Source organism: Dromaius novaehollandiae, chromosome 9 (assembly GCF_036370855.1).
Source record: "Dromaius novaehollandiae isolate bDroNov1 chromosome 9, bDroNov1.hap1, whole genome shotgun sequence".
Classification (NCBI taxonomy): domain Eukaryota; kingdom Metazoa; phylum Chordata; class Aves; order Casuariiformes; family Dromaiidae; genus Dromaius; species Dromaius novaehollandiae.
In genome coordinates, this window is record NC_088106.1 from 30985094 (window position 1) to 30999911 (window position 14818).

General features: G+C 53.0%; 1 protein-coding gene across 22 annotated transcripts in view; it reads right to left on the reverse strand.

Moving 5' to 3' along the window:
- KIF1A (kinesin family member 1A) overlaps positions 1 to 14818 on the reverse strand; it is a 72642-nt gene that overhangs the window by 29380 nt on the left and 28444 nt on the right. For 6 of the 22 annotated variants that reach the window (XM_064517104.1, XM_064517103.1, XM_064517100.1 and 3 more), the window contains 12 exons: positions 13208 to 13341; positions 12141 to 12220; positions 11215 to 11290; positions 7993 to 8072; positions 7502 to 7608; positions 6666 to 6749; positions 6285 to 6465; positions 6092 to 6164; positions 5693 to 5786; positions 4654 to 4802; positions 3542 to 3720; positions 3305 to 3442 (listed from right to left, as the gene is read on the reverse strand). In XM_064517104.1, coding sequence (XP_064373174.1) covers positions 3305 to 3442; positions 3542 to 3720; positions 4654 to 4802; positions 5693 to 5786; positions 6092 to 6164; positions 6285 to 6465; positions 6666 to 6749; positions 7502 to 7608; positions 7993 to 8072; positions 11215 to 11290; positions 12141 to 12220; positions 13208 to 13341 — 1375 coding nt within the window. Of the gene's footprint in view, positions 1 to 1983; positions 2239 to 3304; positions 3443 to 3541; positions 3721 to 4653; positions 4803 to 5692; positions 5787 to 6091; positions 6165 to 6284; positions 6466 to 6665; positions 6750 to 7501; positions 7609 to 7992; positions 8073 to 11214; positions 11291 to 12140; positions 12221 to 13207; positions 13420 to 14818 lie in introns of all 22 variants that reach the window. The other 16 variants (XM_064517097.1, XM_064517096.1, XM_064517095.1 and 13 more) reach the window with 5 other exon arrangements.

Genomic DNA, 14818 nt, shown 5'->3' on the forward strand with positions numbered 1-14818 from the left:
CAAGTGTGTCACTGAAGGAAGGAGGGCAGGGACACTAACCACAAGATTGGTGAGGTGCAAAGATGGCATGCTCAGACCAAAGAAAAGCCTTTCCAAAGGAAGACAAAAGTGAAATAACCCCAATTTTCGCTAAAGCTTTGGAGAGAGAGAGCCAGCAGCTAAAAAAACTAAAAAAATAAAAAAGAAAGAAAGAAATAAAGAAAAAAAATCAAAGACAAGGATCCAATCATAAACCAATCAAAGCACACTTCACGAGAAATGTGATCGGCACAGCTGCTGCGTGGGGAGCCAAATCCAGGTCAGACTCAAAAGAATTCGGAAGACTCCAAAGGGAAGACCTCCTGGGAACATCTCCCCAGCATGGAGGGGGGTCCACTGCGTCAGAGGCTTGTTTGGCAGTTTGGTTTGTTTGTTTTTAAGATGCCCCCAAGAGGAAAAAAAAAGAAAAAAGAAAAAGAAAAAAAGGTGGAAGAACCCAGCTCTTTCGGTCTGAGGCTGCAAGACTCTTATCCCATCTCCCTCTCTCCCTACGTTGTTCCCTTCCGCTCCCCATCTCGCTCCCACTACCCAGCTCCTAGTTGTCAGAGGAGGAGGGAAGAGCCTGGGATTAACACACTGAAGAAGAGCCTCAGCTTCACCATGTCGGGGGACACAGTGCTTTTCACCTTGGTGCGGAGGGGCTGCTTGGCAGCAGCCCTTACGTGAACCTCTTTGGCTTCTGGGGCAGAGGCTCTCGGACCTGCCCTGGACACAGGTCCCATCTTCTGTCAGGAAAACATCTGAAGCAAAGCTAAGGGAGCCAGCATCACCCCTGGCCATTTCAGGAGGGCCTTTTTGGGGAGGGCAGATTGTGACTGACATTTTCAAGGTGCAGCTGGTGTTGTGCTGTCTGGAGGGTTTCTCCAAGCCAAGACAGAACAAGTCTGGCAGTTTCCTAACAAAATGAAAGAGAAATAAAATCTCTTTTCCTTCTCTGGTGGTGAGGAGAAGCTGGAGTCCTGCAGCTTGGGTCTCCCCGTATGAATTCCCTGAATGGCTCTTGTGCTGGCAGCTGCAAGACCATAGGGAAATGGTTCCTGTCCGAAAGCTGGACACCAGCAGCAAGAGAAAATACACCTTTATAAGGAGTCCTCCTCTCCCTCCAGAACCCTAGATTTTCATTTGCATCCCATGGCTTTTCCCTGAGCCACCTGGAGAAAACCTCACCCTTCTCATCCCGGGATGCTCACGCTGGCTGACTGATGGAGCCCAGTTTCAGAACCTCCCCTTGCCCAGAACAGGGATCTCCCTTCCTTGCACACCACTGCTTTCCGCACTGCCTAACCCTGCTCCTCACTGCACTCAGATAACCTCCCCGTGCCAACCACCGTGTCAGCGGGATGCGCTCTCTCCAAGTGCCCCACAGCAGGAAGTCCCTCACCTGGAAGCGTGTGCGTCCCCCCATCTCGTGACACTACCACCGCGACGAATGTGTGAATGCCTGTACTCCCAGCCCATACAAGGGCTGTCAGGAGGCCGCTCTTACTCAGACGGATATTTCTTCAGACGTCTCCCGAACCGAGATCCTAACGCAGGCCCTGAAGCCAGGGCACTTCTCCAGCTCTTTGGGTGCCAAGGCCATGGGAGGCCTCTTGTCTTTGAAGGGCCACCTGCCCGCTACGGGCCGCTCTCCCGATGCCCTGGAGGCTGTGGGATCTGCCTAAAGGGCCTTCTGCAGACCCTGCTGGGTTTGCATGGCCTCCCTTCCTTCGTGGTCCCCCTACGGCCACTTCCCTCGCCACCAAGCTTGTCACAGCCCTACCTCGCTGGCCATCTCCTCGCAGCCCCTCATGTCGCCCTGGTCTCCGAGGCTCTCCCGGCTGGCCGGCCACCCCCTGCGCCTACGGGACGCACGCCCTCGACGTGGGAGTCGTGTCAGAAAGCAGTTCCCTCATGCGAAAGAGCTAGTTCCTTCCCAGCATGCTCTCCTAAAACCTCACCAACCTTCCTACTAAACTGAACAGGGGGGAGCGGTCGTAAAATGGATCCCGGCCATCACACAGCGGGCACTCCGGAAAGATGTCTTCCTCCAGGTCCTCCGCCTCCTCCTCCTCCTCCTGCCCCTCGTGCTGCTCGTCAGCAGGCTCGGTGATGTCGGAGTCGGGGTTCGAGAAGGTGGGGGAGGGGGTGAGATCAGCCATGCGCTCGCTCATGCATGTGTTGAAAAGAGGAGAGCTGTTGCAGCCAGAGATATCTGAACTAAGGTTAGTACAACAAGATAGAAGACAGGTTAACACCAGCTGTTCCAAACAGAGAGAGCAAGAATAGGAATTTCGCTTTGCTTTTTTTCTCTTTCTTTTTTTTTCCTTTTTCTTTTTCTCCGCTTAAACCAAGGGACGTCGGGAAATAAAGACCTGCCCGTCCAGTGAGTCTTAAAAGGAAGCCACCAACGGCTGTCGGCTATAAAGCGTGGAAAAAAGAACAACCAAACAAACTGGTGCGAACGGTGGGGATTCCCAACGCTGGCTTTGCAGGGAACACAGCAAAGCGGGGACGGAGCGTTAGACACAAGGCTCGGTGACGCCCCCGGCATCGAAGGGAATCTCTCCACTGGTGCTGCGTGGCACGGGGTGACACCTCCACGACACACACGTTTGGTCGGGTTCTGCGGGTCAGTGCCCTGCTCCCCCTGCCCGCCTGGGTAGACCCCTCTTTGGGCTTGCCTTCCCTAGCCGCTGGCACCGCACCCTTCCAACCGGTGTGTGGGAAGCACATGGAGACGCATGGCATGTACCGTACAGTGTACAAACAGATGCTCAGACAAGAACGCCTACGTGTGCGCACACACAAACACACGTCCGCGGATGTGGAGGTCACGACAGCAAGGGTTCTCAACCTGCCCCCCACCGGCAGCCCCTCCGCAGCCACCCTGGGGCCATGCCCCCAGCAGCAGTCCTTCCCCTCTGCTGTGTCGCAGATAGGGGAAGGGTAGGACAGCCAGGGCCCCCCACCTCCCGCCAGCGGCAGGTTGAGAGCCCGTGCCTTGTGGCACAGTTTTACAGAAGGCAACAGGAAGATTACCAGTGGCTCGTGGTCCCATCAGGGTCCCAGCAGTGGATGCAGAGGAGAGTCATTGCTGGCAAGAGGGGCTCTGCACCATGGACTCACTGGTGCAGGGGGTTAATGCTTTCTCCCTTAGCAGCTGCTGCCTCACAGTGCCGCCCCGGGGAGAAAAACATCCTCTGCACCGTGAAGCCAGTTGCGTTTCCTCCTGCACAGGTGTGTTTGGATCCAAGATGCATTTAGAAGGAGCCAAAGCGCTCACCTGCCAACCAGCCTGAACCACGGGAAGCGGTCGTAGAAAGGGTCTCCGCCAGTCACCACATTGTCACAGTCCTCGATGACGCTAGAAGGCACTTCTGCTGCACGGTCATACATTTCACGCATCAGGTCCAGGCGCTGCCTGCAGGCAAGAGAGGAACATGGCAGGCAGTGGTAAGAAAACAGCCAGCCTCAGACCTCCTGGAGCAAGCTGGCCCAGTATAGGCATCTCTCACCCTACCTGAGCTTTTCCAGGGTCCAGTAATGTGTTGCTCCATTCTTCTGGTCCTGCACCTCTACGGCCACAATGGTACGGGGGAATGGCCGCTTCTCCCGGTCCTTGGCAGCATCAGGAGGCAGGAGGTCAGGAGGGAGAGGTGAATACAGTGTGTCTGTGAGGAGCACAAACTGGAACTGGACCTAGAAAGGGGCACAGAGGGACAGCAATCCACTCATGAGAGACCTGAGGACAACGGGCTCCACGCAGTACCTTCAGTGGGGATATGAGTCTTGTGCACTCTGAATCTCCTGGACTGTGAACACAGGGAGCAATCCCCTCCTCAGCAAGAAGGGGCACTCATTTCCCCAAGCAACACCTGACCACACACACTCGGTCTGTCTTGTGTCCTTTGCTGCAGGTGATATATGTCATACAGAAGCTCTAATAACTGTCTTACAGCTAATAGGGAAAGATTATGCACTATTTCTTGTAATAGCAGAACTAAAAATGACCCTTACATGATTGTAAACAAGCACAAGGAGATGTTTTGCAGTCCACTGAGGAGGTAATCTTGCCCAGCTATATAACATATACAAAAACCTTGCACACTTTCAAAAGGTAGGTGCATAAATTCATGCAAAAACAGTTCACCAAAGGTTAAACACAAAAACAGTGCGCCTGGATGAGGAATTCCCTGAGCCTCAAGTTACTGGAGGCTGGGGAAGTTTACCACAGAAGCATCAAAGTCTGCCTGTGCTATTCTCATCTCTCCCCCAGGCAACTCTCTGGGCCTCTGTCTGGTTCAACTACTGGGTCAAACAGACTTGTATTCTCATCCAGGCTGGTCATTCTTGTCCTGTGTTTTCCAGTCTTTGAGAATGATCCAGCACTCTTGATTTCCCTCAAAGATTCGCTGGTGTGGGGATACACACACACTCATGATGGGGACACGCTATGACCTGCTACAGATTCTGTCCCATTAGCTCTCTGCAAATGCATGCTTAGGCCTGCTTGCTCAGTCCACATAGGAAATTGGAGGTGCTAGATTTCCTCCAAAAAAGGGGAACGAACACACAGTGCAACACCTTGGTGGTGAAATCCAGGATCTCTGGCCTGTGACACCAGGTACTTACTTTTTTCTTTAGCTCCACACTGATGGCATTGGCTTCTTTTAAGAAAATGGCATTGCCCCAGAGCAGGTCACGGAGCGAGGTGAACTGGTACCACTTCCATTTCCTGAAGGCCCAGAGGGCCAGCTCAAACTCCCGCTCAGTCCACTGCACTGTAGAGACACAGGAGACAGGCACTTGCTGCATGGCACCAGATGCACACCCAGCCCCACCTGCTATGGCAAGAAGGGGTGACAGTGCAGAAGCACCTAAGGGATTACAGTTTGCTCTTCTCGCCTCTTTAGTTCCTACAAAAGTGTCAAGACCTACTACAGTGAAAGGTGCCACGGGAATACCACAAAAGCACCTTTTCCCATATACCACTGCAATCCACAACTCTGTCAGAAGACAAAGGATGCAGGAAACAGGATGGGTTATTCTGTGTGAAACAACACTGCCAGTTCTTAGATGTCTTCTGAACAGAGTGTGGTAACTGAACACAATACTACTACAGATATTTTAAATTTCTGGGGCCATCCTGTCACTTTGTTCAATATGTAAGTGGAATTTTTGTCAGCTTCATGGTCCCTCAGCAATTCCAGTGAGGTTTAACAGGGCTTCCGAATGAAACAGAATCAAACTGTGGGCTACTATAAAAAATATTGCCGTGTTCATCCTCAAGGGTGAATTTCTAATCTGCTGCCCTTTGAGAAACAGAACAAAGAGTTCACAGAGTTGCAAAAATGGTTCACAAAAAATCCTCCCAGCTATTTTCTGTCAACCCTCAGAGGGTTTCTGCTGTCATACCTTGCACTGTTGATTTTTTTTGTCTTTATTCTAAAATCCTTCCTCTTATCCATTCTTAAGCTGTTTTTTATTAATACTTCCTCAGAAGGGTTGAGAGGATTGAGGTAAAGTTAAGACTGGTGAAACCACAACAGCTCTCCTCTCCCTCCAAATACATCTACATGTAATAGCATTTCTCAAAACACAACACACCTGGACTTGCCCTCTCCCACCTATCCCACCATATTTGAGCTCTCCTCTCTCACTCAGCACTCACCTTCATCTTCAGGTTCTTCTTCTTCCTCATTGGCCTCAGGATAATACCTAGAGTCCATTTGCTTTTGTAAAGCTTCCAGTTTACTCTCATAGTCCTGGGGGAAGCAGGAAGAAGAATGATGCCACCCACAAAGCATGGTTTTCCTTGATGCTGACCACCCTTCTTTCCACATCACATCTTGCTTCCTTCCCTCCCTAAAGAAATCCAGCCTTCTCCCTCCCCCAGATTCGTGATTATGGACAGCTCCAAGAATTACAGATTTGCACATCAGGTTTCCAGACCACTTTTGCTTTCTGGGAAACACAGAGCCACCCCACACAAACATTTCTGGTGACCCCAGTCCAGCCAGGACCTGGCAGTGCTCGGGCACCTGAGAAAGAGCCAGGTCTGGCCACCTACCAGCCTCTGCTGCTCAAGAAGGTAATTCGCCTCTTCTCTCTCCCTCCGGTATTGGTCCTCCAGTTCCTGAAGCCTGGGAGGAATGGGGAAGAATAGCATGATAAAGCTGGATATAGATATCTCACTCCTGCTGGCTGTCTCCTCTCTTGTCCTCCTCCTACCGCTGTCCCCCATCTCCTCCACAGCTCCTCACCTCTGCTCCATCTCCTGCTTCATGTCGATGCCCTGTTTCTCCAGCAGTTCTCTTTGCGCAAAGGCCCAGTCCACGGGCTCTGCGGGGGTCTCTGCACATGGGGTCCGCTCCCGCTCTTGTCGGGCCTGTTCAGGGTGATTGAACCGGAACACATGGCTCTTCCCCATGATGATGCGGTTTCCTGAGGGGGTGCACAGGGAGGGGAAAAAAGGGCTTAGAGTTAACCAAGGAGGAGTCCAGAATGCATGGGAAGACCCACGGAACTGCGGGGGCCTAACAGAGGGATGTAGGTTACAGCAGCTGCTCTCTCATGCCAGCCCCTTGTTAGTCAGGCCCCAGGTACCCATGCCCAAGTCAACCATCTTCAGGTGCGGGTCCTACCTGATCGCAGGATGCTGGGCTCCGTCACTTTTTTGCCATTCACATAGGTGTCAGCGCCTTCACAAGGCTCTAAGGTCACTATTACTGCAGGGACAGCAAGAAGGGGAGAGAAAGGGAGTGTAAATGAGGCACAAGCAGAAGGGCATCCTGGGTCTCCTGGAGCACAGGGAAGGCCAATGTTTCTGTGGCCTAGGAAAGGAAGGGTTGCCCCGGACAGTACCCCAGGAATGGAGTGTGGGGACACTGGAGTACCCACAGGGAGCACCCAAACCCGGGCAATGAACAGGGATCGCAACGGAGCTCAGCCAGTCTCATTTTAGTCAGAACAGCCCAAGGACTAAGAGCAGGTGGAGATTAGACATGAAAGTGGATCAGAGTCCACATCCTGCATCTCCAGCCTTCCCAGATTTGTCTCACAAGGGATTTTCTCCCCCAGGTTCCTGCCAGCACCCAGCTTTGGGGGCAGGGGGTTGGGGTTCTGCACAGTGTTTTGGGCAGGGCAACTGTGTACAATCTACTCTTTCTTCCTGCCCTGACCTCCCTCCAGTCATCTTCCCTCCTCCCTCACCAAGCAGCACATGCCACTTTTCTTGTGCCTTGCACAAGTTTCCCTCCCAGCTAGGCAACGGTCATAGTTTGCCCAGGAGGGAAGCAGGCCTGGAGAGACCATGGCCCATGCAGGAAAGCTACGCTAGTCTGAGGATGGCAAGACCCCCGCCAGCCCAGGCTGGGACCAGCATGGCCCACGGCAGGTACTAGCACACACTGGGGACACTCAGAGGGACTAGGGTGTGGAAGAAACCCAGGGAAGTGGAGCCTCTTTGAACAGGGGGTACCTTCACCGCTGGTCCTTGTATCGCTGCGGAAAAGGCAGTGCTCTTCTTTAATGAAGTGTCCGCTGAGAACAATGTCCTGTCTCTTCTCTGCATCTTCCCGGCCAACCCTGCAAGAGGAAATACAGCTCAAGCCAGCTCTCTCCTTCCTTAAATCAGCCCTTTTTGGGGGCTCCACTCAAAAATACTCTTTGGACTGACCTGAACAGTCCTCCGTGCACAGCGAGACCAATGTCTTTAATGAGATTGCCATGGAAATGCACATTTTTTCCCATGCAGCTCTGCCATTTTGGTGATGCCTAGACAACTCTGTGCCCAGCCCAGAGGCAAGAGGGCAGGCTGTCTGCCTGACACCCATGCACATATCCTTGCAGCCTATCTAGAGCACAGGGATGGTGACAGAACAGCCTAGTAATCCCCGCATACAGAATGGGAATGCACTGCTGCTCCTGGAAGGCGAGCCAGGGCCTGAGATTTGGTCTATTGGTCCTCACCTTGTTATCCCATCCTTGATATAGTAGAGAAGGCACTCAGACATGAGCGGGTCCTCATTCAGGTTGACCAAGTGGGGCGTCTGGGAGAAACAAAGAAAGAGTCACCCCGTCTGCTCCGACTACCCTAGGCACTGAGGGACGCTCCTGAGGGACGTGTAACTCAGCTGCACCTCAGGCTGCCTCCCTGCGAGGGAAAAGGCTCTCCCAGTCCTCTGTAGCTCAACAACAAAATGCCCCAGGCAGGTACTTTTCTAGGTGATTGAAGAGAATCAGGCACCGGCCCCAACAGGGCTGAGCTTTCCACAGGGAGCTGCCTGAGCGAGTGTGGAGCTGCATCCTGTGGCGAGGGAGGACCGCCAGGACCGCCAGCCGCGGGCAGCCAGCAGCGCCCTGCTGGGAGAGCCTGGCTGCCGAATGCCCTGCCCCAGAGCTCCTGCACCTGGCCTAGATGATCAGCAGGCAGGGAGAGGCTCCACATGCTCTTCCATGCAGAGATTAAGGGTTACCCCCCCACCCCAAAAGAGCCAAGGCTTGGACAGTACAAACCAGAGATCCCCAGCCTCCCGGCAGTTCAGAGTGACACAATCCTCAGTTGGGTTTGTAACTCCTTGGTCCCTGCCTCTAAGCACAAGGGCTCTACAAGCACGAGAAGACCAACCCCAAAGCCTCTCTGATGAGCACCACAGGACAGGCTCTGCAGCGATTCTCTGCCGCTTCACCCCTCCACAGAGCAGGACTCCCTCTGCTCACTGCCACTGATAAACTAACCCTGCGGCCGCTGCTTCTGGCCTAGCCCAACAAGAGCAAGTGGAGTGCTGTTGCTTTGGACACCAGGTCTCTGGACAAGTGCTCTTAAAGCTCCTAAAAGGGCTTTAGTTAAAGCTCCACATCTTCACATGCCTCCTTGTTTTTCTCCTCAAAGAGCTATGCTCTGGGCAACTTTCCCCAGGCGCTGCTGCCTACCACCAGCTGCTTTGGAAAACTAGCATGCATGCATATTCAGGTTGTAAAAAGGCCCAATACAGAGCTAAACACTTCAAAAGAGGAGTCCTTGAACAGATACAGCTTAGTGTCTCTTGGGCCTCCTGTCAAGGATCAGGTGGGACCCTGTTAGCCCATGGTGTGTGTCTGCAGCCCCTTACATTATCATACCTCCCCAGCCCTATTTCAGAGGATGCAGCTGAGACGGACACACTTCCCATGCAGGAAGAATTTTTAGGATGAAAGGAACTGTGACCTAAAAGTGCCTGTTTTTCCTCCACTGATGATACAAGGACAGATGAAACACCCAGAAGGACAGGTCCCAGTCTGGATGTTCATCCAAAGCCTATGGCAGAGTGGAGATCTGAACTTGTTTCCCAAGGCTGTGTTTCTTCCTGGCCTCTTTCTTATCAGTTGCCTCCCAATGATTTCTTATCCATAAACCGCAAACCACTCTGTTCTTGATGACAGGAGCATTTGTCCCCTGACCACAGACCTCTGCAGCTGGAGCTAGCTTATCTAAGCCCATTGCAAAATGTTGTGATTGCAGCTTCAGTCAGTAGACAAAGTCAAGGGGGCACTAGTAGGTGAAGCTCTGAGTTTCCCAGAAATAAGAAGTGATACTGTAAGAAATGTCTTATCAGCCTGTTGACACAAAGCATGCAGAGATTTCCCCTTCAGAAAAGTGCGTTGAGCCCTGACTGATCCAAGAGATTCACTTCAAACAGTAGAGGAGAGCTGGAGATCGGGGGAAGCACAGGCTCTTCTCCACAGTAGCTGGAAGGAAGAAGCTGGCCGTAATATTCAAGATCAAGCCTCTCGGAGCAAACGTAGCCCCTGGGCCTGAGAGAGAAGCTCTGAAACTCTTCTAGCTTGCAATTTTTCTCTAGATTTGCAAGGTTTGCTAGTAGAAGGCAAATGTTTTAACTTCCACTGAGCTCCTTCGGGAAATAATTATACCAGCAATGACACATAGCAGGGCAACAATGTCCCTGTGTTTTGCTCTCAATCAACATGGGTTTTGCAAGCTTTCAACACAGAGCTTCTTTGCCAGCATCTGGAGAATTTAGAGCAGTTTCCACCCAGCAGATAGTTGAAGAGTAAGTAGGCACCAAGATCACCACAGCAACAGCATCTTCCAAGACCAACCTGCTTAGGGGAATAAACCCCCACGCTTTCTACATAAACATCTGGGGACCTAAGGGGCAGTGGCTGAGACAGAAATGAAAAATAAAGAAGACAGGGTGTAAAAATTTTTGTAATACCCATGCCGAGACATGCATGGGGAAGACCCCAAAAGGTTCACCACCGGCTGTCCATGGGGAGGCTGGGAGCAGACCCTGCTCTCCTTGACTCCGCATGCTCTCAGCAAGGCTGCAAAGGCATGTGTCTATGAAGATGTCTGGCCAGGCCAAGCACCAGCCAGGCCAACCAGCATCAGGAGGCAGAGGCCTATGGGGCAGCTCTCCACCTTGCCTTCAGTGTGCAGGGTGCTCCATCACAACAAGGTGGGAGAGCCATGCAAGCGTACCCTGGCCCTGCCAACACATGCCAACACTTCTGCAGGCTGCGCAGCACACGAGGTGAACCTACAGGGTTCATAGGATTGGAGCTGTAAACTGGAAGTCGTTACTGCAGTGATTGCACAGCTGAATGACCAACAATAATGGGCTGTAACTAGCACTTGGCAGAGTTCACTGGCACAGAAGCTATCTGGGGCATGGCCAGTGTTTGCTTAGAAAATACGCTCTGGGACACTACAAGCCATAACAGCATTTATTATTCCTGCACCTACATTTATTAGCAAGGATCCCTGGTTTCTGGGGCAGCCTGGGTGACGGACAGAAATTTCAAATACACAAAAGTACAGGGTTTTAATAGCTGACGTTGAAATACCAACACAACAACCATAAGTGGAGCCCACTAGGGTCATCTGAATTGAGACAGTGTCTACTGTGGTAGGTGATGTTGGATCGGGACAGAAAATTTAGCCATCTGTTCCTATCAAAATGACCAGTGATGAAAATACCAAACTGGTTCAATATTGAAAGTGTCTCTTATACATTTCAGAGCGAACAGCCCATTGCAACAAAAGGTCAGTTCACGCTTCTGAGAGCTAATCCAAAATCATCGGGGCTGGCCAGCAGGGACAGGGCAGGTTTGAAGGGTTACACACTGAGCCATGGGGATGGAAAGCAGTCCCTGATTTGCTGTGAAGAAGAGATTAAGAGGTTATCCTACCTTTTTAGGAGAGAAAACACCCAAGGTGCCTCCGTCCTCCCTCATGGCCACCCCCATTTCGGCCAGCAATGCTTCCCTGAAGGAGCAATGGAAAGAAGAGCCTGTCAAAGCCACATGAGCCCCAAAAACCAGCCACGTGACCATAATCCAGAGGAGACTGAACCTTTGTCTCAGAGAACAGCCCAGCTGGAGCACATGTAACACACCAATGGGCACAGAGGAGGGTATCCCAGGCTAAAGGCAATGGAAGCACATGACCCTGCAACGGTTTGAACGCACTGAGTACGACAGGCCTCTGCAGCACAGAGCAGTGAGCTCTCAGTGCAGGGGAACGGCCAAGACAAGGCTTGAACCCACAGGTACTAATTCCAGACACAGTGTCCCCCACACAATCCTGGATCCAGGCTGCACTCTTCCCTGTCCGATTCATTTCCAACTGCCCCCAACCCACAGCTTCCCATTGCTATGGAAGCTGGCCTCGGATTAGACTATGTCTCTACTGGTAGAGGTCCATTTTCTAGTTCTGACTCAACTTGCAGCCATTTGGCTGTGCTCTCTTACACCCCAAAGCAGGGTGTCCTCATTCAAACCACCTGGCCTAGGCTAAGTCCTGAACCATACCTGGGGCAGTGCTAGTTAACCTGGGACAGCACTGTGCCAGAGTGAGTGCTGGATGAGCATGAGACAGGATGCAGGCCCATGCTTTGGCCTGGGTTATTTTGCTCACGGGGACATAGTCTTAAGGCCTGTTTCAGCTCTGTATGTGCCTCAAGAGGATTTCTCAGAGCAGACTGTGTCCCTAAAGGCTAATATGGCTGGTGTTGGGGTGCCTGGGAGGCACCCAGCCCCATCTTGCTAACTGAACTGCTCCAAGCAAGCCGCAGAAGAGGGGAGACCCCAGGGAAACCCAGTCCTGTCTCACCCACCTCTCCATCCGGATGGCTTCTGTCCTCCGCAGCTTCTCCTCCCAAGTCTCATTCAGCTCAGCAATGATCTTCTCCGTTTCCTGGTGAGCACAGGACATGGGTTAGCATTTTGCAGAGGCCATGGACAGTCAGCCTGCACCCACTCTGCTAGGCTTTGCCCAGCAAACCCTCGTGGGAACTGTGGCCTCCTGCACCCACAACAGACTGCAGCTCCTAGCTGAAGACTGAGGGTCCCAGTTTCAGACTGGATTAAACAGACTGCAGCAGTATTTCAGCCAGTTCTGGCATTCATCCCCGTTTTCAAAGAGCAAGGCACAAATGCCAGCCTCTCCAAACCTTCTTGCCAGCCTGCTCCTGTGCTTTGCTGAGCTGGGAGCGTTCATCCTGCAGAGGATCAGCAGTCACCCTGCAGGGAGGCCCACAGACTGGGCAGGACTCTAACATGCCGAACCCTCTCCCTGTCCATGAGTCCGGAGCGGCAGCGATGTCCGCAGCTCCATGCGGCTGCTGTTTGTCCACTCTAGAGCACCAGAGAGCGCCAAAGGTCCGAGCATCACTTCCCATGAGTACCCTTTAGAACAGGATCTTTTTAGCTTCACAGTACTGAAGTGGTGAATAGAATAAGCAAAGACGGGATTTTCCAAGGGCTTTGTCTCTGGACAGCTCCAATTTTAAGCTGCAGTGGCTTAAAGGGGATAGATTTTCTGAAAAAAGCCCCCAACCCTGAAGCCCCCAAGCCCCCAACCTCTGAAAATCTCAGTGCATGAGAGTCAGAGGACTCAGTGCTGAGCCTGGGAAAGCATCCTGCAAAACTTTGGCCTAGGATTATAATTGCTGCTGAGCTTTGTAACAGCAAGAAGAAGTCCAGAGGAAGATGTCTGGAGGCTCAGGATTTAAAGAGGTCCCTTTCCAGAGAGAGGTTTCCCCTTCAAACTGGGAAGGGAACTCACTGCCACCCTGATGTGCAATGTGCTGTGGAAGAGTGTATGCAACCCATCTCTGAAGTTTTGCTCTCCCTCTCCCCAACCCTCTGCCCTGCAGGGCACCATGTCTCCCCAGGCTCTTACCTTGAGCCTTTCGATAGCCTCTTCGCTGCCTGGAGCAAACATGATGCGCTCGTGGAGGCTGGCGACAGAGGCAGCTCGGCTGGACAGGGCTGACAGGGAGGAAGAGGGGCTGATCCCGGCAATGGCATTGGTCACTGTGGAGAGATTGTCATGGCGTTGACTCAGTTCAGCCACTCTAGGGTTACCGTTATTGTTCTCAAAGTCGGACACATCTACGGGCAGGGAAGGAGAGGAATGGAGTGGGGGAAAGACACATGGATAGGAAGAGAGAGAGAAAGAAAAAGATAGAGAAAAGAGAAGCTGTTGGGAAAAAAAGTGCCCAGGTTTGGCAAGAAGAAAGCCAGGAATTTAAAGAAAAATGCATACACATTGGCACAGCAGCACAGGCCAGCAGCAGGGTGAGGGGCACTCACACCTTCCCCACCCCAGCCAGGCTGCCTACACTGAATCCCGGGCAACCGGCCCAAGCATTCAGCCCGGCGGGCAGCACCTGCAGCGTCCGGAGGGTCACACGTTCACACCCACCATGCTCGCGGCTGGCTGCTCAGGGCAGAGAGCAGGGCAGCAGCCTGAGGAACACGTGGGCTGTTTTCAGAAGCAGCCACGGGAACAGCCTTGGAGCGGCTTCGGAGCTCTTGGGGATCTTTTTCAAAAGTGGATCTCGCAGCAGTTGGATCTGTTCAGAGCCACGTGAGGGAAGCACGGCAGCCTGCCTGCTGCAGGCAGCAACGCTTGTCCGCCAGCGCTTCCAGCCTGGGCTGGGGCCCTGAGCAGGGACAGGGGCAGCTGCAACCGAAACACGTGGCAAAGGGACACAGCTGGGTCGCCAGTGTGTCCTGGCCCAGGCGAACACCAAGGGCTCGTTCCAGCTGTGTAAAGAGCTCCAGACCGGAGACCAGAGCCTGTGAGATTTGCCTTCTGGTGCTGCCACAGCCTAGCGTGGCAGGGGAGCAGGCACCAAAATAGAGGGAGAGTCATGGAGACGGGCTCTCCCAGCTGCAGCATGGGCTGGCCCTGTCGTTCGCCCCGGTATCAGAGATGCTCTTCTGGCCCAGGGAAGTTGCAGCACCAAAAAGAAGCCCGTCCCCAACTCCGCGTGTCATGCTGGAGGCAGGCAGGGTTCGGGTTAGTCGGCATAGGAGTGGGCAGAGTTAGTCAAAGCTCCCATTTCCAGAGGACCTGAGCCCAGTGGTGCTCTGTGCCTCCAAAAAGTGGGTCATGGCAGGCTGCAGGGTGGGCTGAGGGGGTTCTCACAGGGCTCTGGCACGTGGAGGGACCGTGGCTCCTACCAATGCCCAGCACAAAGGCCTGGAGGCTCTTCCCTGGAGCCCCTGGCACAGAACCACTCGCTCTCACACCCCGCTTACATTCCCGATGTCACAGGGAGACCCCAGCACACTCATGATGGGGTTTGCTCCTTTTTTCCCAGTTCCTGCTTTACTCAGGCTGCCTGAATGACCAAGGGATTGAGCAGAATGAGGCCCTCAACCTCACCTCTGTGCCTGCCCTGGCTCCCCACACACCAAGTCCTGCTGTCCTGACCCCAGCACGGCACACGGGGCAGGGGGAGCTTTTGCACAGCCACAGCTCAGCCCGTGGCAGTGGGGAACC